This window comes from Leopardus geoffroyi, chromosome B1, assembly GCF_018350155.1.
Source record: "Leopardus geoffroyi isolate Oge1 chromosome B1, O.geoffroyi_Oge1_pat1.0, whole genome shotgun sequence".
In the NCBI taxonomy this organism is placed as follows: domain Eukaryota; kingdom Metazoa; phylum Chordata; class Mammalia; order Carnivora; family Felidae; genus Leopardus; species Leopardus geoffroyi.
In genome coordinates, this window is record NC_059327.1 from 86,681,859 (window position 1) to 86,705,187 (window position 23,329).

At 40.2% G+C, this 23,329-nt stretch overlaps 1 protein-coding gene and 1 non-coding gene across 2 annotated transcripts; one reads left to right on the top strand and one right to left on the bottom strand.

The window, feature by feature from the left end:
• The first annotated feature begins 1,696 nt into the window (after positions 1-1,696).
• Positions 1,697-14,374, top strand: LOC123592241 (mitochondria localized glutamic acid rich protein). The gene is made up of 4 exons (XM_045467305.1): positions 1,697-1,836; positions 5,888-5,991; positions 12,103-12,196; positions 13,540-14,374. The coding sequence occupies exons 1-4, from the start codon at positions 1,755-1,757 to the stop codon at positions 13,983-13,985; spliced, it is 726 nt and encodes a 241-aa protein (XP_045323261.1). The 5' UTR covers positions 1,697-1,754; the 3' UTR covers positions 13,986-14,374.
• On the bottom strand, positions 9,938-10,022 carry TRNAQ-UUG. Its single transcript has one exon. It is a non-coding gene; the product is annotated as a tRNA-Gln (tRNA).
• Positions 14,375-23,329: the final 8,955 nt, after the last annotated feature.

A 23,329-nucleotide genomic window follows, 5' to 3' on the forward strand; every position in this document is an offset into this window, starting at 1 on the left:
TGGATACTATGCAACCTGGGGGTGATGCAGAAGACCTCAGACTATACCCAGACTCTGAGTATACAACTGGATTCTGAAAAGGAGCCTGAGAACCACCATCATTTATAGTTGATGAAAGAATCCTTTTTCAGGGGAGCCTCCAACACATTGAATGACAGTACAATGCATGCATTAATTCATTTAGATAGCTAACCCCTAGTTGCCAGAGAATGTGTACTTGATGTTGGTCAAGGCAGTAAGTGCACTCACCTGCATCTTGCTACTTTCAGGACTACCAATTTTTTGGTGGAGTCCTAGCCCCTTCTTGTGCTGCTTGGAAATCTAAATTTGATCTCTCAACTACAGGTTACCTAATTGCTCTTATTAAGTGTTTAATCACTAGGGATAGCTAGCTGCTCTGAGTATCAAAAACCCAGTTCTGACTTTGTATTCTTCAAGTGAGAGTACGTTAAATATTACTAGAGTTGGGTGCAGAAGTAGAATCTCTGAGGAGTGTTTATTCAAATAGCAAATGAGCAGATGTGCCTGTAACATGCAAAAGAACTTGAAACTAGAAGAACTACGATCATGTCCTTTATTTTTTAATTCATGACCATCAGTCCCTGGACATTCCTCCCTACCACCAAGCCATTTGCTAAAGGTAATAATTACCATCTTCCTCAGAGGGTTGAAATGAGAATTAAAGGAGATAGTATATGTGCAAGTGCTTTATAAACTATCAAGTGCCAAACATATATTAGGGAACATTATAAATATCTTTTTTAAATGTTTATTTATTTATTTTTAAGTGAGAGCGAGCAAGAGCAAGGGAGGGGCAGAGGGATAGGGAGAGAGAGAATCCCAAGCAGGTTCTGTGCTGTCAGGAAGGAGGCCATTGTGGGGCTGGATTTCATAAACCTTGAGATCCTGACCTGAGCTGAAATCAAGAGCCGAATGGATGCTTAACCGACTGAACCACCCAGTGATCCAATGAGGGATTATTATAGTAGGAAACATGTCTTCACAAAATTAATCATTTAGAAAATTCTATAAGCATAAATTACTGGTTTCCATATTCAAATCATGACAAATTCTTGTAGCCACAATGAGGCAAGAAATTGAAATCTGGGGCAAGAAACTAATAGTTCAGCGTTTTTGGTTCATATGGAAATACCAATTTCACATCCAAGAGAGGAATATACAGCATTTTTGGACTTTGTATTTAAGGTCTCTGTAATTGCCTGGAGATTCAACTATTGCCTGGGAATTTTCTTGGGATTCTGAACATCACCCACTGCACTGATGGAAGGCTGAGGCTACTCCTCGCTCCATCTCCAGGAAACTTCCCGCTAGCCTTTCCACTCCTGGGGAAAGCTAACGGACTATGTGACTTAAAATGGGCTCAGATGTCACCCCGCATGATAAACCAGATCCATCTTACGACGCGAATCCCTAAACATTTCCAGCCTGTTCTCTGGAGTTCCACTCATTGGAACAATACGGGGCAGGCAGGTGATGGTGACTTCCCGGTTTCCGATCCCTTGTCTAAGAAGGCGCGACCAGCTAGCTTCCGAGCCCCGGGAGAAAGCAACAGTCTGGAGATTGGGTTGGGGGAGGAAGAAGCGCCCGACCAGCCGCTCCCCAGCTCCCCGGGCCCGCGCGGAGGCGCTGGGAGGGGGTCTGCGCTCCTCCCCGGGGCGGGGCTCGCCGGGGCTCCCGCGCCTGGCACCGCGCGCTAGGGTGCAGAGTCTGCAGCGCGGCGGGCAGCGGGCGCGATGTATCTCCGCAGGGCGGTCTCCAAGACCCTGGCGCTGCCTCTGAGGGCGCCCCCCGGCCCCGCGCCGCTCCGGAAGGACGGTGAGTGCCGCGCCGGCCCGGGCGTCCAAGCCTGCAGAGGACAGGCGCCTCGCGCGCGGATTTTGAGGCGCCCGCGTACCCGCCGGCACTCAGTGGGCCCAGAGGCTCGAGCTGCAGAAGCCAGGGGTTCAGGAAAGGGGGGAGGAATTGAGGAAAGGCGCGGGGAAGACGCCCCGAAGCTCTTGAAGACTTTGGGAGTAGGGGGCCTTCCCAGAGCGGCTTCTGAATGCGGAGTAGGCTTCCTGGGTTCGAAATGTTGATCTTGGGCAAGTGATTTAATCTCACTTTCCTCATCTCTAAAATGGGGACAATAACGGTTGTGAGTTTTAATGAGTTAGTATGTGGTTAAAAGCGCTTCGAGAAGTGCCTGGCTGACGTACGCATAGCTTGCTCTTTTTGTTAGAATAGGGACCAGTGCGCTCTCCACCTACATGAGGAAGCGGAGGAACGGTTGGGTAGATGGACGCTCATCTGCGAGCCCCGCAGGGCGGGGCGGGGCGGGGGTTGGGGAGTGCGGGCGCAGTAAATGTTGGGTAAATGCTCCTGAGTAAGTAAACTCAAGGCTTGTCCGGGGCTCGGCAGCCTGAACCCCGAGAGCCTTCGAAGCGCTTTCCTTCGGGGCGGCACGGACACCTGGAGCTATCCAGCTGCTCGGCTCTGTCGCTGCAGTGTCCGTCACCTTTAGATCTGGGGACGCTGGGGAAAGAGGGAGCGTCTTCAGAAATTTCCTAAAGGGGACGTTTAGGCGTGAGCTGGAAGCTTCTTAACTAAAACTTGACTTACACGAGAGCGCCTATTCTAGTGCCTGGAACGTTGTAGGTGCTTGCTGAGTGTGAGCATGCGTGTTTTCCCTCCTGCAGCCCGCGGCCCCCGGCCCGGCTTTGCGCCCCGGCGCAGCTCAGCGTCCGCGGCTCTTCCCGCACCTCCTCCGTCTCCCGTCTCCTTCCCGTCCCGCATAGCCCGGCGGCTTTTAGATAACCTCTTGGGACGTTCTTACTTCCCCCTGCACTTCGCCTCACTTCCTGAGGCTTGTCAGGTAGTTTTAGTCCAGAGCGCGCATTGGTGCCCGAGAAAGAGAGAAACACTCCCGCGGAAAATTCCATGGGCCGATTCCCCTCCCTCCCCTGGTTAGGCCCGAGGTGGTGATGGTGGTCGTGGGAAGGGAGGAAGGTCTGTCCAGCTAGCTTTATTTTTCTCTTAAAATACTGGTGGTAAGAAGCTGCATCACAAGTCACAGAAATAAGGCATCTTCGTTTTCCTTGATCTTTATACCAAAATACAGCAATTTTTTGTCACTGACGAAATAGAATCCATTAATTTTAAGCTTCTGAAGATAAGGAGGCCGTTGTGACCGGGAGGTGGGGTGGGGAGAGAGAGGAGTCCCCTGACCGTGGCCTTCGGCGTTATCTCCCTCACCCACCACCGTCATCAGGCACAAACATACGCACCTCTTTTGTTAGCTGCGCGTTTCAAATAATTTCCGGCTCAACTTGGGGTAAGGGAAAAGTAGGTTAAAAATTCTAAATCGGCAGTTAGCAATACTGGTTGTAGCAGCACTGATCTTATTCCAATTTTCATCTCATTCCTTTTTGTGTAGCACTGATTTATGTATTTTAAGAAATATTATTGACTGGAAATTTGGCTTTAGTCACGGACATTAACCTTTTATTGGTACTTTCTGTTTTGTTGAAAAATAAAACTTTCAGTTTTATCGAAGGGTCGAATTTTAGCGTGCCTCATCAAATTTTGTTGTCTGGCTTTTGCTTTTAAAACATGTAACTCTTAATGAATAAATAATTTGGGTTTGTAAAAGATCATTGGAAGGAACACAGAAAGGCAAAAGAGAAGTCATCTGTAATCCAACTACTCAGTGAATACCACCATTTAAGTTTTAGTATATATAATGCTCCAGACTTTTCTTCCTCTTACATTTTTTTTTTCTTACCCACATTGCTTCTAGGAACTGAGATATATACGAACTGTATAGATTATTCTGTTACAACTTTTCATTTCGTATATTGTAAATATTTTCTCATGTAAGTAAATATTCTTCTGCAAAACTTCTAATATCTTTCACATTGTATGGATATGCTCAAATTTAATCTTTATTAAATATTTCATATTTCATTGCTCTTTTATTATTTTTTAAATTTATTTTGAGAGAGAGAGAGAGAGAGAGAGAGCAAGCAGGTGAGGGGCAAAGAGGAGAGACAGAATCCCAAGCAGGCTCCACACCATCAGCACGGAGCCTGATGCGGGGCTCGAACTCACAAACCATGAGTTCATGACCTGAGCTGAAATCAAGAGTTGGATGCTTAGCAGACTGAGCCACCCAGGAGCCCCATTTCTCTTTTAAAGAGCTGTCATAATTGTATTTGTGTTTAAGTCTTTTCTCAAATCTCTGATTTTCTTTTTGCTTCTTATTTAAAATGATTTTTTGATATATTTTCCAATTACTTATTTTTATTTATGTAATCTCTACTCCCAACGTAGGGCTCAGATTCACCACCCGGAGATCAAGAGTTGCATGCTCTTCCAACTGAACCAACCAGGCGTCCCTAATCTTAATATGTCGTCTGTCTGGTTGTCAACTATGGAAGCTACATATTCCCCGCTTAATAACAGTTGTATGTTTAAACCAACAAAAGCCCCACTACAAGTCAAAGCCATAACCTCTTATGATAACCTCCTTGGGTACATTTTTGTGGAAAAAATATTTTTTCCAGGAGAAGGTCATTTATATCTAAACTAAAAATACACATACGAAATCTTTCCAATACTGCTACTACAAAAGTTGATAATCAGTGCAAATGTCTTAAGACTTGCCCTCTGCAGATCAAAACTTCTTACTAGTCCTCATACTCTATGTCAGGCCACTTCCAGTGACTTTGCACTTTCCCAGTCATACAACTCTCCTGCTTTTGCACGCCGTGCCGTGCCTTCTGCCTCCAGTGCAGTTTTCTCTTCCCTTATTTATCTGACAGTCTCCTCTACTTTCCTTCAAAGTCCAGGTCATCTCTTTTCAACTGTGACAGCTACCTTGAGCCACCTAGCTGAGGTTTTTCACTGAGTTTTCATGCTGTGGTTGCAACTTCTACTTACATCTGTTCTAGCAGTTGTCATATTGCATCACAATTATTTGTCTGTACATTTGTTCCCTCCTTGTACACTGTGAGCTGCTTGAGGCTAGGGACCTTGTAGATCTTGTTCACAGTTATATCCTTAACGACGCTAACAATGCCAAAGACATAGGAGGTGCTCAGCTGTATTTGTTGAATGAATACATGTCTCTACTTTTTTATCTTTAAGGAATTTGAGCTATATGAACCTTAAGCTCTTTCTAGCTTTGAGTCTATTATAAACATTTTAATTCCAGAGCATATGGCATATACAAGTTTTAGCACTACAGAGTAAGTATTTTTAAACATAATAATACAGGAACTTTATCTATTTCTATTAGTTTGTACAGAATTGTAGTTTCATTTCAAACATGACCTTTTTGCAACATTTGTCTTAAAAAGCTTATATCTGCCCATCTTTAAAGGCTTTACGTTGGAAAAATTAAGATTTTTTTCCTACCTATACATTTGTATTACAGATTTATAGAAATGTGTTGGATTTCAACATGTTTTATTTAGCATGTAAATTTTAAGTACAAATATATTTAATTCGTTTTTTTGGAAGAATGATCTTTTCCAATGAATCCTGTGGTGGAGTACATACAGCAAATGAATTTCTTTTGCATCTTGTTTGTTAAAATCGGTCAGTGCTTTTGTCACTTCTCCTTACCCACGCCTGCACTCCTTCCAAGAAAAGCATGATGCTAAGCATAAAGCTGACAGGTTTCATAAGTACTTAATCAAATTAGGTTGGGAAAATGTCAAATGGAATTACTACCCTACCTTGTAATACTGTATTCCCTTAAGCTAAAATCACTTGATGTTAGTAGATTCTAAGTTCACTGAAGGGGAAAAATTTTTTTAAGATATAATTATTTTAAATAGTTTTGCATAACTGGTGGAGCTAACTGTGTTTAAACTTGTTTTCCTAGCATCTCTTCGCTTGATGTCGTCTAACAAATTGCCTGGATCATCTGGATCAAATATGATCTATTATCTGGTTGTAGGTGTCACAGTCAGTGCTGGTGGATATTATGTAAGTGTTTAAATAAACAAAATATTCAGGAATTCATATATTTTACAACCTGTGGTAAAACTCAAAGCATTGTCAAGGTCAGGGCACGGGATTAATTAAATATATAAGATTATGAAGATTTTTTTTAAGTATGAAATCACCATTTCTTAATACTGCCAAGTATAGGTGATTTTCTGTAAAAATGATGTTATAAATACTAATAAGGGGCACCTGGGTGGCTCAGTAGGTTACGTGTCCGACTTTGGCTCAGGTCATGATCGCACAGTTTGTGAGTTCGAGCCCCACATCATGCTCTGTGCTGACAACTCAGAGCCTGGAGCTTCCTTCAAATTCTGTGTCTCCCTCTCTCTCTGACCCTCCCCCACTCACATTCCATCTCTCTCTCTCTCAAAAATAAACATTAAAAAATTTATAAATATTAATAATAAGAAATGATATTTGAGTGTTTATCATATGACAGACTCAAGGCCCATTTAGTAATTAGTGATTCTATAAGGTAGGTACTACTGTTACATTTAACAAGAACTATTTTGAAAGATTAACTTAAAACAAATAGACTATTTTTTAGAGCATTTTAGGTTCACAGGAAAATGAACAGAAAGTACAGAGTTCTCATACCTCCACCCAGCCCTCCTCCCATCAACAATCTCACATTAGTGTGGTACATTCGTTACAACTGCTGAGTCAATATCGAAACATTACTATTAACTAAAGTGTTTTGTGTACATTAGGGTTCACTCTTGGTATTGTACATTCTTTGAGCTTGGACAAATGTATCATGATACATATCCACCGCTAATGGTATCATACAGAGTAGTTTCACTGCCCTAAACATCCCCTGTGTTCACCTATTCATCCTTTCCTCCCCCAATCTTTTTTACTGTCGCCATAGTTTTTATTAATTTTATATATCTTTATACATTTTCATTATTTTTAAAAAAATATTTATTCATACATTTTTATTAACATTTTTTTACATTTATTTATTTTTGTGAGACAAAGAAAGAGTGTGAGTGGGGGAGGGGCAGAGAAAGAAGGAGACACAGAATCTGAAGCAGGTTCCAGGCTCAGCTGTGAGCACAGACTCCAATGTGGGGGCTCAAACCCAGGAACTGTGAGATCGTGACCTGAGCTGAGGTCAGACATTCAACCAACGGAGCCACCCAAGCACCCCATATTCATACATTTTTTTTAAGATTCCAAATAGGGGTACCTGGGTGGCTCAGTCGGTTAAGCATCCGACTCTCGATTTTAGCTCAGGTCACCATCTCATGGTCTGTGAGCTTCAGGCCCATGTTGGGCTCCGCACTGACATTGTGGAGTCTGCTTGGGATTCTCTTTCTCTCTGTCTCTCTGTCTCTCAATCTCTGTGCCCCTTCTCTGCTGCTGCACGCTATCTCTCTCAATAAATAAATGAAATAAAAAATAAATAAATAAATATTTAAAATAGACAATGTAGAATTAAAAAAAAAAAAGTTTTCCTCCCAGGGAACCACTGTGAAACAAAGCTTTTTTTTTTTTTTTTTTTTTTTCAACGTTTATTTATTTTTGGGACAGAGAGAGACAGAGCATGAACGGGGGAGGGGCAGAGAGAGAGGGAAACACAGGATCGGAAACAGGTTCCAGGTTCTGAGCCATCAGCCCAGAGCCTGACGCGGGGCTCGAACTCACTGACCGCGAGATCGTGACCTGGCTGAAGTCGGACGCTCAACCGACTGCGCCACCCAGGCGCCCCAGAAACAAAGCTTTTAATAGTGTGACTTTGGAGCTAAAATGATGGAATAATTGTGCATTAAATAAGATGAATCTGTATGAATCATTTTGCCATAAATTTTCTAAATCAAAATTTAACCTTCATTTTGAATAAAAGTAAAATAAATATGAATTCTTCAGAAATTCTAAGAGTACACAATCACTACATTTTGGTTTGACCCTACAGAAATATGCATAAAGGGATTTTTAGTCATAACTAGGAACAGTTTGAAGGATTATGTAAATGGCCAAACCAAAATACTTCCTCTAATCTTCAGAATTTTGAGAGCCTCGAGAAACCAGGAAACTTCAAACATGCACTTATGTTATTGTCCTCCACTGATCTATCAGCTTTCACTCATACCCAGATTCCTTTCCTTCCACTATCTTTCTACTGCTTAATGTTGAATTCACTGCCCAGGGCTACTATCATTGGATGTAGGCCACTGAAGAAACAGAGATTGGACTAGGCCATGTGATTATGTGAGGAGCTGGAAGACGGAATTCCATCTGGAGCTCACTCTACCCATGACTATGTTTATTAGTGCCAGACATGAACCTCTCCAGTCCATCAAATCTTTCTTTGCAAAAGCAACCTTACACTGGAAGGTTATAAGCAGGCCGCTCCTGCGAGCCCTCTCTGGCCTTGTTCTCTCACGATGGGAGTGGAAGTTGGACAAGGTGATGATCTCCAACTCTCTTTCCACCTCTAAGAATATGTGTTTATTTTTTAAATAAATAAAAACAGTTTTTATATTTATTTATTTTTGGGAGAGCGCAAGTTGGGGAGGTGCAGAGAGAGGGGGACAGAGGATCCAAAGTGAGCTCCACACTGACAGACTGACAGCATGTGGGGCTCAAACTCAGGAACCAGGAGATCATGACCTGAGCCAAAGTCGGACGCACAACTGACTGAGCCACCCAGGTGCCCCTTTTTTAAATAATTTTTAAATGTTTTTTTTTAACTCTATTTATTTATTTTGAGAGAGAGTGTGAGCATGAGTGGGGCTGGGGAGGGGCAGAGAGACTCCCAAGCAGGCTCCACACTGTCAGGACAGAGCTCGATACAGGGCTTGAACTCATGAACTGTTATATCGTGACCTGAGCCGAAGTCGCAAGTTGGACATTTAACTGACTGAGCCACCCAGGCCCCCCAAGAATATGTGGTGTTACTCTGGAATGTTGGAAGAGTTAACTCCCAAGAACCTTAGGCTATTGTCAGGAGGAAATACAGAATGTGAGGCCCTTGAAAACCTGTATTGAAGTCCCCCTTCCCTTCTTTGTCCTGTACTAAAACAAATTCTGTATTAGATTGATCTGAATTGAATCCAGAGTTGCTCCGTAGTCGGTTTTTTATTTCCAAGTAAAATCTTCTATTACGAGGGCCTCTTGGAATCTGAGAGAGGCCCAGGTCATTTCCATTTTTTCAGGGTCTGAGATATTTGTGGGATATTTTAAATGCTTATATTTAATATATAATATCACTTGGAAATAACTTCGAAAGTCTAGATTTGAGGCTTTCCAAAGGCCTCTTCCGATAGGCCTTTCTTCTACTCTGTGTTTCACCGTGTTAGATTTGGAAAAGCTAGATTCTCTTGGCCACACGTGAGTATGAATCATTCTAATACCATGGTCTCTTTGATTCTGCCTACACTAGTCTTTTTTCTCACCTTGTATTGTAGGCTAATGTTCCCTGGGATGTTGCTGCTGGGATGGTCATTTCAGGGACGAACTGTGAACTTCCACACAGGCTCAGCTTTAGGGTAGTGAGAACTGAGGGTGGAGGGTGCTGACTCAGCACAGTGGTATTATAGCTTTCAGGAGCTTCCACCCTACTAGGAAAGTATTCCCTGCTTTTATTTGGAAATGGTGGTGGGCATTCCTGCTGGCCCTGTTTGCTCTGTATGTTTCAAACCCAGATGAAGTCTGAACTCACCAAACTTGAAGGGGTTTGTTAGGGCCGCTTTGGTATCATTTCCACCCTCGAGGTCATAGATTTTCCATTTTTAGAGCCTAATTTTAAAATCTTATAAAATGGCCTGTAATTTGCAAAGTAAAATTTTTAAAGAAAAAATTTTTAATGTTTATTTATTTTTGAGAGAGAGAGACAGACAGAGCATGAGCAGGGGAAGGGCAGAGAGAGAGGGAGACACAGAATCCAAAGCAGGCTCCAGGCTCTGAGCTGTCGGCACAGAGCCTGATATGGGGCTCGAACCCACGAACTGTGAGATCATGACCTGAGCCAAAGTCAGGCGCTCAACCAACTGAGCTACCCAGGCGCCCCGCAAAGTACAATTTTTAATAATATGCTTGGTTTATGACTATTAAAATTTTGGGAATACTATATATAAATATACAAATCTAAAAAAATCTGTAATGCTACCATTAAGCAATAAAACACTACCTACACTTTTTAAAATGTGAGATAATATAAACAATATTATCTAACTAGTGAGATTTTCATCTTTAGAATTTCATTGGCTAATATGAGTACAGGTCAGAGATGACTCTACTCGAATGAAAGGAAGCCTGCACATTGTATCTATGATTAAGATAACCTTGGTTCCTAATTCTGTTTCTCACATAACCCATAGTCAGGTCATAGAGCTGCTTATAAGAAATAACCCTAGCTTATTTAAGAAATATTCATTAGGGTCTACAAAAATGCCATTTTGGAAGATTTTTTAAAAACTTTTTATTTGGAGATGATTGCGTTTCACGTGTAGTCATAAGAGCTAATATCAAGAGATATAATATGGTCTTTGCCTCATTTCCCCCTGTGATCAATATCTTTTCATAGCTATAATTCAATATCACAACCAGGAAGTGGACATTGATAATATCCATTGACCTTACTCAGATTTCACCACTTTCACATGCACGTGTGTCTGTGTGTGTATTTACTTCTGGGCAGTTCTGTCACATGCGTAGGTTCATATATTCACCACCACCGTCAAGATACAGGATCCCTTGTGTACCCTTTTATAATTGCACTCACTTTCTTTTGCCCTCCCATTCCTTCTTCCTGTCCCTGGCAACCACTAATCTCTTCTCTGTTTCTAGAACTTTTCTTTTTTATTTTATTTTATTTTTTTATGTTTATTCACTTCTGAGAGACAGAGAGAGAGACAGAGCATGAGCAGGGGTGGGAGGTAGAGAGAGAGAGACACACACACACACACACACAGAATCTGAAGCTGGCTCCAGGCTCTGAGCTGTCAGCACAGAGCCTGATGCATGGCTCAAACCCACAAACTGAGAGATCATGACCTGAGCTGAAGTCGGTCGCTTAACCGACTGAGCCACCCAGGCTCCCCATGTTTCTATAACTTTTCATTTCAAGAATGTTACATGAATGGAATCATAAGCTGTATAACCTTTTGAGACTGGCTTTTTTTCCCACTCAGCATAATTACCTGGAGATTCATCCAAGTTGTTACACCTGTATGTACAGTTCATTCCTCTTTGTTGCTGAGTAGTGTTCCATGCTATGAATGTACCACAGTTTGTTTAACCATTCAACTGTTGTAGGGCATCCAGATTGATTACAACTTTTGGCTATTACAGATAAAGCAACCGTGAACATTTGTGTGTAGGTTTTTGTGTGTACATAAGTTTCCATTTCCCTGGAATAAATACTAGAGAATATTTATAAATGCCTGTCAGAATGTTTGATTCTAACATAATTTATTTTTTCCTCTTTGTCTTCATCTTTCTATCTACTGTGTGTTTTCTGTTATCTTTGACTCCTGTTAGAGCATTTGTTTTTTTCCTGTTTAAAGTATTCTACTTAATAACAAAAGTTTCCAAAGGAGAAACAAAATAGTAGATGGTGACATTGGTTTCTCATCTTTGAATTGTATATACTTTTGGGGGCACCTGGGTGGCTCAGTCGGTTAAGTGTCTGACTCTTTTTTTTTTTTTTTTTTTTTTTTTTAGCGTTTATTTATTTCTGAGAGAGAGACAGACAGAACATGAGCCGGGGAGGATCAGATAGAGAGGGAGACATAGAACCTGAAGCAGGCTCCAGGCTCTGAGCTGTCAGCACAGAGCCTGACGCGGGGCTCAAATTCATGAACCGCGAGATCATGACCTGAGCTGAAGTTGGACCCCCCTGTCTGACTCTTGATTTTGACTCAGGTCATGATCTCACAGTTTGTGAGATCGAGCCCTGTGTCAGGGTCTGCGTTGACAGCTCGGAAACTGCTTGGGACTCAATCTCTCTCTCCATCCCTTCACTGCTCGTTTTTTTCCTTTCTCTCTCAAAATAAATAAATATTTGAATTGTATATACCTTTGAACTTGGCATGATGAATCTTAGAGCTCAAGAAATAAACTTCAGCACACATTTACTTTCAGACTTACAAGACAGTCACATCAGAGCAAGCCAAACACACGGAACATGTAACAAATTTGAAAGAAAAAACCAGAGCAGAGTTACATCCACTCCAAGGTAAAGTGAACTTATTATTTTTTTTCCCCTGAGGCACTGATTTCCATTATCTTAGTCTAGCAATGAACACTATTTGCTTGTGGCTTCTTTCCTAACCTGACAGAATGGCTCTGGGCAGGAGTTCACTCGGAAAGGGAAAGCCCAACCAAAACCTAAAGAATATTGTTACACGTTTTGAATGAGTGCATTAGATAAATGAAAACGTTTTACATTTGTACTGCTGACCAGTGGCTTTGAATTCTTTGTGTGGTAATATTACTTTCCCCCTACTCAGGCTTCCATTCATGCAGGCATAATTTTAGTATCTGTCTCTGTCAGCAACTTAACCTTTCATTTCCCTTATTATTATTTTTAAATCCTGAAACTAACTTTTGTTTCAGTTTTGTCTAAGATCATCCTTGTGTCTTTGCCTACAGTCCACTTGACATTAGTACAGTCAGTCATGTCTCTGACGTCCCTCAGTTGATCTGATTGAGAAAATGGGAGCTACTAGAGCAGAAACTTTACATTTTCACTCTAATGTATATTTCTTGCCTTAAACTGCTTGCTTTAAATGCTTTTTTCCATCTCAGTTATAATGCCATTATTATCAATTACTATGATCACTATTTAGGGACAGAGATAATAGCTGCTGATGAACCAATGTTAACCTTTTAGTCATGACAACAGTAAGCAATGGAATATCATCAATAAACATTATTGACTATAACCATGAGAAGGCTGATAGTAATAATAATAAAATACAGCATTTCCATAGCACTTTTGGTTTTAAACCCCTCTTCATGCACATTATTTTAATCAAACCTTACGATAACTCTGTGAGGTAGGTATTATCGTTATCCCCATTTTACAGGTGATAAAACTGAGGTTCAGAGAGGATTAGTGATTGCTCAGTCATCAACTAGTAAGTTGGCTGCTTTCCCATGCTATTTCACATGACATGTTGGCTGTTTATTTTCATGTTCTTTGTATATAAATAAATAATATATGTAAATTATTTTTTTTAAGTTTAACAGATTCAAAAGGGGTTATGAAAAAGCAGATCCACATTTTCCCTTCCCAAAGGCAACCAGTAATACCAGTTTCTTTGTATCCTCCTAGAGAGAGTCTTTGCAAATAAAAACTATCTAGGTGTATCTTACCCTCCTTTTGTCCTAAGATAAATAGTACCCTATGGTCTACATTGCTCTTTTCCTTGCTTTTTTCACATAACAGTCTACCTTAAGGACCACTTCTATCAGTATATACAGATTTGTCTCATTTTTAAACATGGCTGCACAGTGTTCTACTGTATTCTCGTGCTCTTTAAATTAATACTTTGCTTCATGGGCTACATCTTAAAGGTGAAAAAGAGAACCGTGTGGAAGCTGAGAAGGCAAGTTCAGAAGTCCCTGAAGCATCTTTAGTGGAAGTACAGGAGGCAGATGCAGAAGATACCCTGGATGCTACAGGTGCAGCCACGAGAGAGGCTTCAGCCCATCCAGGTGATTTGGAGGACGCTCTGGTGGAGACAGACACGGTCGGTGCTGAAGCTGGGGCAGAGGTTACAAATGCAGCACCCAGCACAGTGGCAGAAATCAGCACTGAAATGCCCTCAGAGGTTCAGAATGCAGCTTTGGTTGAAGCTGTTGCCATCAGTAATGATAAAGGGACAACAGAGAAGGAACCCTCTGGTGAGACTGCTGAACTGGAAGAAGAGAGTCCTCCAGCTAAGTCAGAATCCTCTGCTGGGGATGATTTACAGGAGGAAGCCAGTGTTGGTTCTGAGGCAGCCTCTGCTCAAGGCTGATCTCATGCTGAGTGACACCTCAGTGAAAAAGGCCATAGAGTATCTGATAGGTGCTTTTGTAGTTTCAGTAATCTTAGTTTTAAAATAGGCTTCTTTTCTAGAAACCTTTAATGTGCCTTGAAGATTTTTGGCATCTACTGATAGATTTCAGGATTGAGAGATTTGAGACTTTACATGTCTGAATAGTTTCCTACTCTCTGAGTTCAGAACATGACATTGCAGTAAACAGCTTAAAGAGTTCCATCTCTGAATTTAAGTTTTACATCATAGCAGTTGAGCTACCTGCATTCACTTTAATTTTGCTAGAACTGTACCTTATTTTAATGTTTGTGATTCTAGATTCTTGAGTTTTGATTTGAACTCATTTAAATAAAATTGGAAAATCTTCAGTGCTTCTATTTTTATTTGCTAATATTTATATGTATAAATAATGTATAATATATAATATCAAAGAACTATGTGTAATATAGCATCACATGAACAATCGAAGAAAACATATAATCTATGGAGAACTCTACATATAACAATATATATATCCATCTTCCCATCTATATTACATGAGGGATTGTGCCAAGGTTTTCATTTCAGTTTATTTCAGTTCAAACAATGGCTTTTTTATAGTTTTTTATAAGTTTATTTATTTATTCTGAGAGAGGGAGAGAGAGAGCACGCACAGGGTAGGGGCAGAGAGAGAGAGAGAGAGAGAGGGAAAGAATCCCAAGTAGGCTCTGTGCTGTCAGCACAAAGCCCAATTTGGGCTTGATCTCACAAACCATGAGATCGTGACCGGAGCTGAAATCAAGAGTCAGATGCTTAACTGACGAAGTTACCCAGGTACCCCAGTTCAGACAATGTTTATTTGCCAGGAATCATTCATTAACTCATGTATTTATTCATTCATGTGTTCAACAAATACTAAGTAAGCACCTATAACCTACCAGGCACTGTTTTAAATGTTGAAGTTAATATATATATATATATATATATATATATATATATATATATATATATAAATTTGTACCCTTCCCAGCTTGTATTCTAGAATATGATCAAATAATAAAACACATAAGAAAACTATACCATATGTTAGATACCGACAAGTGTTTAAAAAGAAAGGTAGTGAAAGTGAAGGGATTGTAAGTGCTTAGGAGTGGAAGTTGTAATTTTACTTTATTTATTTATTTATGTTTATTTTTAAGAGAGTGGGCGGGGGAGGGACAGAGAGAGAGGGAGAGAGAGAGAATCCCAAGGAAGCCCTGCACTGTCAGCACGGAGCTTAATGTGGGGCTCAAATTCATGAACTGTGAGATCATGGCCTGAGCTGAGATCAAGAGTCAGACACTCAACCAACTACACCGCCCAGGCACCCCAGAAGTTGTAATTTTAGATGGGATGGCCAGAGACAACCTTACTAAGAAGCTGTCTAGTGAGTAAAAACCTGAAGGATGTACAAGGGACTTAGTCATGAGGACATGGGGGGTATAGGGGAAGAAGAGTCATTCCAGATGAGGGAACTGAGAATTATAAAGGATCTGAAGCATGAACATGCTAGAGAATTTGAGGAATTCTAAGGTGGCCAAGTGGCTAAAGTGGAGTGAAAGGGAGGGAGAGTAGTTGGAGATGATTTCAGAAATAGGACAAGGGTTATGCAGGGATGAGCCACATCATGCCGGGTCTTGTAGGGTTTGAGGTATTACTTGGAGTAAGTTGGGGTGTTGTGGATGTTGCTGATGCTCTGCCTAGATCCCCTTACCTGGGCCAGTACGTTTACTCCCAGCTTCTGTGAGTGTGACACACACATGCCCCACCCTCACCCCAGGCAGCTCACAACCAATGACTGACTGCCATAGTGGTACAAAAGGTGGGGCCGACTCTGTGGGACAGGTCATGCTCCCAAGCTCCCTGGGGGGCTGAGGTCGAAGCTCATTTTCAGTCTAGATTACATCTTTGTATAGCTTTTCTCTCCTAGTCTCTCCTGCTTCCCTCCCTACTACTCTCCAACAGCACTTCCTCAATAGGTCAATTGCCCCCAAATTCCTGCTCTGTTTTAAGCTTTGTTTCTAGGGAACACCACCTCAGATAATTGGTACTGGATGTGGTCCTTGGAAGCAGACCCTAAAAATCAGATTCTGAAACTGTCACACTTCTGCTAGATGGCAACAAGGACCTCAATTGTGGTAAGTGGAAGACTGCTAGTTCCTGGCATTCTATAGCAACATAATTCCGGAGATTTTCACCTATGGTAAACTAGAGTGGAATATACAGGCACACCTCAGAGATATTGCAGGTTTGGTTCCAGACCACTGCAATGAAGTGAGTATTGCAATAAAGCAAGTCAAATGGATTTTTTGGTTTCCCAGTGCATATATATATATATATCAATTATGTTTATTAAGTCTATTAAATGTACAATAGCATCATGTCTATAAAAAAAACAACATACATACCTAATTTAAAAATGTTTTTTGGGGCACCATCTGGCTCAGTTGGTAGAGCACCTGACTCTTGATTTCGGGGTTGTGAGTTCAAGCCCCATGTTGGGAGTGGAGCCTACTTAAAAAAAATACTTTTTGCTTAAAAAATGCTAATCATCACCTGAGCTTTCAGTAAGTAGTAATCACTGATCACAGATCACCATAACAAATATAGTAATAGTGAAAAAGTTTGCAATATTGTGAGAATTACCAGTATGTGATACAGACTCACAAAAATGAGCAATGCTGTTAAAAAAAAATGGCCACAAAAGACTTGCTCCATGCAGGGTTGCCACAAACCTTCAATTTGTAAAAAGCGTGATATCCATGAAGCACAACAAAATGAGGTATGCCTTTAGGTAGAAGGTGATCTACCGCTGGCTTAACGCCTCTGGAATTTGAGAAGTACAAAGAAACAGTAGCTATAAGGACTTCATCATTGCTATACGATGTTTAAGTCTCAGATAAGGATGGTACCTTGGGTTTGTTTTGAATTTGTCAACTCTGCACTAGCCTCATAAACCTGAGGACTATGGCACAATTGAGGGATGCTGTTCTACTAAACATTTTATAAGATAAAGCAGAAACTCTACCCAGTGCCACACTTATGACTTCAACATACACACAAAAATGCATTCTTCTCTACTGTTTTGCTTAGGATGATTTCTTTTTCTTTTTTTTTTTAATTTTTTTAATATTTATTTATTTTTGAGACAGAGAGAGACAGAGCATGAATGGGGGAGGGTCAGAGAGAGGGAGACACAGAATCTGAAACGGGCTCCAGGCTCTGAGCTGTCAGCACAGAGCCCGACGCGGGGCTCGAACTCACAGACTGCGAGATCATGACCTGAGCCGAAGTTGGCCACTTAACCGACTGAGCCACCCAGGCGCCCCGCTTAGGATGATTTCTGCTGCAAATAACAGAAACCAACTCAAAATGGGTTAAACAACAAAGATAGGGTTTTTTTGTGTGTGTGGGGGTGGGTGGGGGTGGGTGGGTAGGTTGTTGTTTTTTAAGTAGGCTTCACATCCAGTGTTGGAGCCCAATGCCCTGAGATCAAGACCTGAGCTGAGATCAAGAGTCAAATGCTTAACTGGCTAAGCCACCCAGGCACCCCAAACATGGTTTTTATCTAACTAGATACTGGGGGGTTGAGCTGCTCCAAGGTTGGTTTATTTCATGGCTCAGTCGTCAAGTGCCAGGCTGTTTCTATTTTTCCACTCTACTATCAAGAATGTTTTGGCTTTATCCTTGGTAGGCTTTTCTCATATTCACAGGATGAATCACCACAATTCAGACACAGTAACGGCCACCAGAAGTCTTTCAAAATGAAGAATTTCCTCATCTTTAAAAAAAAATAATTTAAATGTATATATATATTTTCTTTTTAACATTTTCTTGTGGAAAATTGCAAACAAAAGTAGTGAGAACAGTATAAGGGAATCTTCACGTGCCCCACATCCCAATTACCAATTATCTACTCTCTGCAAATCCTGTATTTATAGTCCTACCCACTTATCTTCACCGCTGCCACTGCCTATATGTAAAATAATAATGATGATAACAATAACAATTCTTTGGTATTACTAATTATCTTAGTCAGTGACCAGATTGCTTCAACTACCTCAAAAGGGTTTTCCCCCCTTCAGTTTGTTCTTTAAATTAGAATCCAATTAAAGTCCACAAATTGCAGTTGGTCAATATATGCTTAAGTTCCTTCTACTCTAGGTTCCTTCTCCATCTGTCTTTTGTTTTTCTTTGCTTTTATTTGAAAAAATTTTTAAGCTTATTGTTTTTTAGTAATCTCTACACCCATTGTGTGGCTCAAACTCACCACCCCAGGATCAAAAGTCTCACACTGTTCCGACTGAGCCAGCCAGACGCCCCAAGACTGATTGTTTTTGTGATGTTAGAAGTCACTGATTCATTATTTCATTAGGAGTTGTAAAACAGTGATATAATTTTATCATTGTTTATTAGTGGGACTGTTTTTATAAAGGGGAAATTCTTTCACCAACTGTTTGATTACACTGAGATACAGTTCATATAGGAAAGCTAGAATAAATAATTGGATCTTTCTTTGTATTTCTAGCTTTCAAAACAATTAGATGGCTTGCTAGCATCCTCCATAAGGGACTAATAAATTGTTTTAGTATTGTTATGAACTCATCAATTTAAACATAATTTATGTACTTCAATCAATTGCAGTTATTCTTATTAATGCTTAAATTTCCAGTCATTGACATATGGGAGATTCTTCAAGTGGGCTTCTGAGTTCTTTTGACTCAACCCTAATAGTCTTGGAAAGCTTCCTTGCTTTCTGGTATGATAAGAGGTAAATATCCTACCACAGACCTGGAATCAGCTATTTCTTTAAGGAGCCTTGCTGCTATTTAATGTGATTGTCTATTTAAGGATTTAAGTAGTCAACTGCAGTCTCTTTCATTGCCACTGGGTTGGTCATCGTATCTAGGCCTTTATACAGAGCTAAGAGGTACTTTTTTTTTTTTTTTTTTTAATAAAATACGTGATGAATTCATACTGATACTTCCAATTCAAAGTTAGGATCACAGGGTTTTTATTTAATCTGATTGATCTTCTATTCCACTCCAAAAATTTCCATCTCAAAAACACCAACATAATTACTCAAGTGATTTATCCCACAACACACAAACTGCAGTCTGAAAATAACAAATACTGTCATTAACAATGTAATTAATAAAAACACCTCAGGATTTATTTTTGTAGTACTTATATATATGTATGTATGTCTATACATATATATACACAGTTGAATTACTGTGATTTAAAGTCACTTGGAATTGTTCCTCTCTGTGCAATTATACCACAACTCAAATCACTTTCCTATTATTTTTGAAAGATTGCCTTTTTAAACTATTTCAAGTTTCTTTTTTTTAATTTTTTTTAACATTTACTTATTTTTTGAGAGAGAGAGAGAGAGAGAGAGTGAGCATGAGGGGGGAGAGGCAGAGAGAGGCAGACAGGGGATCCGAAGCAGGCTCAGTGCTGTAAGCACAGAGCCCAAGGCCAGGCTGGAACTCACCACCTGTGAGATCATGACCTGAGCTGAGAACAAGAGTCGACCACTTAATCGACTGAGCCACCCAGGCACCCCTAAAATTTAGTAGTTATTTAAACCAACCTTTTCAAGCAGCAACTATCAAGTCTAAAAGCAACTTGTATTTTTTTATTAACATTTCTTAGACTTTAACAACCACTGTAATGAAAGTTTAATAATGTATTTCATAAACAGTATTTTTATTATTAGACCATTTGCTGATTTTAATAAAACTAAAAATATGCCTTAAAAAAGTCAAAGTGGGATAGGGTGTGGGGCTTAGAATGTGAAACCAATTGCAAAAGGTAAAAAATGACAGCAGAATTAGATAACCAAATTTTCTTTGATGAAGACAGGAATATAAATGAGGACCAAGGGGCTCCTGCGTGGTTCAGGCGTCTGACTCTTGATTTTGGCTCAGGTCTTAATCTCATGGTTCGTGAGTTTGAGCCCCACATCAGGCTCCACACTAACAGTGTGGAGGCTGGGTGGATTTCTCTCTCTCTCTCTCTGCCCCTCCCCTGATCGCACTTTCTTTCTCTCTCTCAAAATAAATAAACTTAAAAAAAGAAAAAGATGAGGACTAAATTTAGAAAAACACAACACATGTTTTAATCAATGACAGGCCCTTGAAATTTAAATATTACTTTCACTTTTGAAAGTAATGTATGGAGCAGTCTTGAACAATGGATCTGAGATAACTACTCTGTTCGTTTTTTTTTTTTTTTTTTAATGTGAATTTTCTAATACAGTGTAATCCACAGCCAGCTTTTGAGTCGAAGCTGGATTCAGGGCAGATTAGTTTCTGAATGTGTTAGTAATTTCTGTGCCAAGTATTTGTCCTGTCAGATAACATCTGTTGACCAGAAGCAACACTGTCCATTATAATAAAGCACAATATACAATGTTTTTCCTCAGTGAAAAATCTCTCTAAAGAAATTTCTAGAAAAAAATTTATTTTACTTAACTTTTAGGTAATTTTTTAGTGGATAAATGGGAGGAATTTAACCAGTTAAATATTATTATTTGAATTTTTCACATGGATATTTAATTTTAAATAATCATTGCCCAAATTAATGATTAAACTAATATAAAAACTTACCTTTTATTTTCCGAGATTATTTCTTATGATTACTGATTTCTGGGGGAGGGGAAGAAAATGAAGAGAAAATTACCTTTTTCCTTTATCAAGTGATGTGACGATGAAAACACTGTGGGCATTATTACTCCTCTTTAAGGATGGCAATCCCTTCTCCCATATCAGAAATGCTTTCCTTCGGGGGGCACCTGGGTAGCTCAGTCGGTTAAGTGTCCGACTTCGGTTCAGGTCATGATCTCATAGTTTGTGAGTTCGAGCCCCGCATCCGGCTCTGTGCTGACAACTTAGAGCCTGGAGCCTGTTTCGAATTCTGTGTCTTCCTCTCTCTCTCCTCCTCCCCATGATCTCTCTCTCTCTCTCTCTCTCTCTCCTTCAAAAATAAATAAAAACATTAAAAAAAAAAAGAAATGCTTTCCTTCAGAACTGGGGAAAGAACTTCCTTTGGAGTGAAAGATCTGTAGACTGTGGTTATACTGATTATGTTTCAAGCAGAAACCAAATAGAATGACCAATTAAACTGATTTTTAAAATTCATTTTTAGATTAGATGATGATTGAATTAATCATATAGTGATTTTATTCTATTTTTAAGATATTTAGGGGGCATCTGGGTAGCTCAATCAGCTATGTGTTCGACTCCTGATTTTAGCTCGGGTCATGATCTCACAGTAGTGAGTTTGAGCCCTGCATTGGGCTCCATGCTGATAGCACAGAGCCTGCTTGGGATTCTCTCGCTCTCGCTCTCTCTGCCCCTTCCCTGCTCATGCACGCTCTCGCTCTCTCTCTGTCTCTCTGTCTCTCTCTCAAAATAAATCAATGAGCTTAAAAAAAAGATATTTAGAACTGCAGATTTTACAAAGGCACCACCCAGTTATTTTACTCATATAAAACTTTCAATAAGGAAAATGTAACATTTAAAAAAAAAATTCAAATAGTAGAAAGTATTCTGGAACTAAGCTCTTTTGAATTCACCACCATGGTCCCTCTTACTTCTCTCCACCCCAGACTGTCTCCAATCTGTTACTGTACCTCAGTTCCTCACACCTGTGGCCATCTAGGGAGTCTCCCTACCATTCAATTTACAGAGTTATTCTTTTAAAATGGTAAGTTGAGCGTGTTACCTCTCAGTTTGAAACTTCACTAGCCTACCATTATCCAACTGACATTTAAAATTGTTATGACATGGGGCGCCTGGGTGGCGCAGTCGGTTAAGCGTCCGACTTCAGCCAGGTCACGATCTCGCGGTCCGTGAGTTCGAGCCCCGCGTCGGGCTCTGGGCTGATGGCTCAGAGCCTGGAGCCTGTTTCCGATTCTGTGTCTCCCTCTCTCTCTGCCCCTCCCCCGTTCATGCTCTGTCTCTCTCTGTCCCAAAAATAAATAAACGTTGAAAAAAAAAAATTAAAATTGTTATAACTTTACAGTCAAAATTCTTACTCTATAGTATAACATCTGAGGCCCTCCACAGACCACACCTGTTCCACCTCTCTCCATTCTTATTTTCTGTTCTTACTCCTATTTTCCTGCGGTCTCCAGCCACCTTCCCTCACCCATGATCCAAACAGCCTACATGATTTAACAGCATCCTTACTTGAACTTGCCATCCTGTTTATGCCTCACAGATTTGTACATATAGTTCACCCCACGTGGAAGGGCACTCCCAATCCCTCAACTGGCTCAACTGCTCTCTAATCACCCAGCTCCAACTTCATCTGCTTTGCAACGCCTTTCCTCACTGGACTGAGCTGAATCTTTCACACCTTTCTTTGCGTCATTCTGTACCTTCTCTGTTATTGGATTTATTCTGTTTTTCAATCATTTGTTTACATTTTAGAATCTCCAAGCAAAATGGAAGTTGTCTGAGAAGAAACACCATATTAGGGCCCTCAATAAATGTTTGTTGAATGAAATTATGAGGTTCAGAGAGTTATGGTCCTGTGTATAGTATCGACCTCTATGAACTGCTGCTCTTTGGCCATTTTGACCTACAATAATGGCGATTTCATAAATATATTCCAAGAGGTAAACCCTGAGAAAAATTCAGATTGTTAATTTCCCTAAAATAGTAATAGCTTATAATGTAAACACAGAATTTTCTCAGGTTGTATGGAAACCCAAGTGAAGATATTCCCACATATAAATGTGTTTTTTCCCATAAAGATATCAGCCCATATACTTCTCCTCATAGTACAAAGCCTACTTGTTATTCTGGATGGAATTTTCATTCCATTTGTATTTTTCCCCCCTCAAGAATTACATACATACACATCTTGCTCAGGTCTCTATGTAGACCGTTTCCCATCATATCTTAGTTACTAGTTTAGAGAGAAGAATGTAGCATTTTGGTTCAACAGTGCTCTGGGAAGCCTTTTCAGCTTCAGAACAAGCATCACCACATTAATCAATTTACATGAGAACTGTAGCTGCAGGCAGATTCCAGTGCAATTACTTGTGCCACCTCACATTATTTTAGCTTCACTGTTCCTGAAGAGATTGCTTCCCCAGTATTTAAACATGACTCTTCATGACAGTGACTGGCTTTCTCCTAGGCCGAGCGCTGAACAGAAATATCCAGTGTCTTCCTTAAAATATAGTATTCCTTAAAAATCATTCAAAAATCAAGTTAACATAATGAAACTGACACGAGAGCTTATATAAGTTCTTGCAAAGACATTTCTTGTCCAATGATAACTCA

Coding starts and splice junctions, on each gene's coding strand:
- LOC123592241 (XM_045467305.1), top strand. CDS start 1,755: ATGTATCTCCGCAGGGCGGTCTCCAAGACCCTGGCGCTGCCTCTGAGG. Junction 1,837..5,887: donor CGCGCCGCTCCGGAAGGACG/GTGAGTGCCGCG, acceptor TTGTTTTCCTAG/CATCTCTTCGCTTGATGTCG. Junction 12,197..13,539: donor AGAGTTACATCCACTCCAAG/GTAAAGTGAACT, acceptor TACATCTTAAAG/GTGAAAAAGAGAACCGTGTG.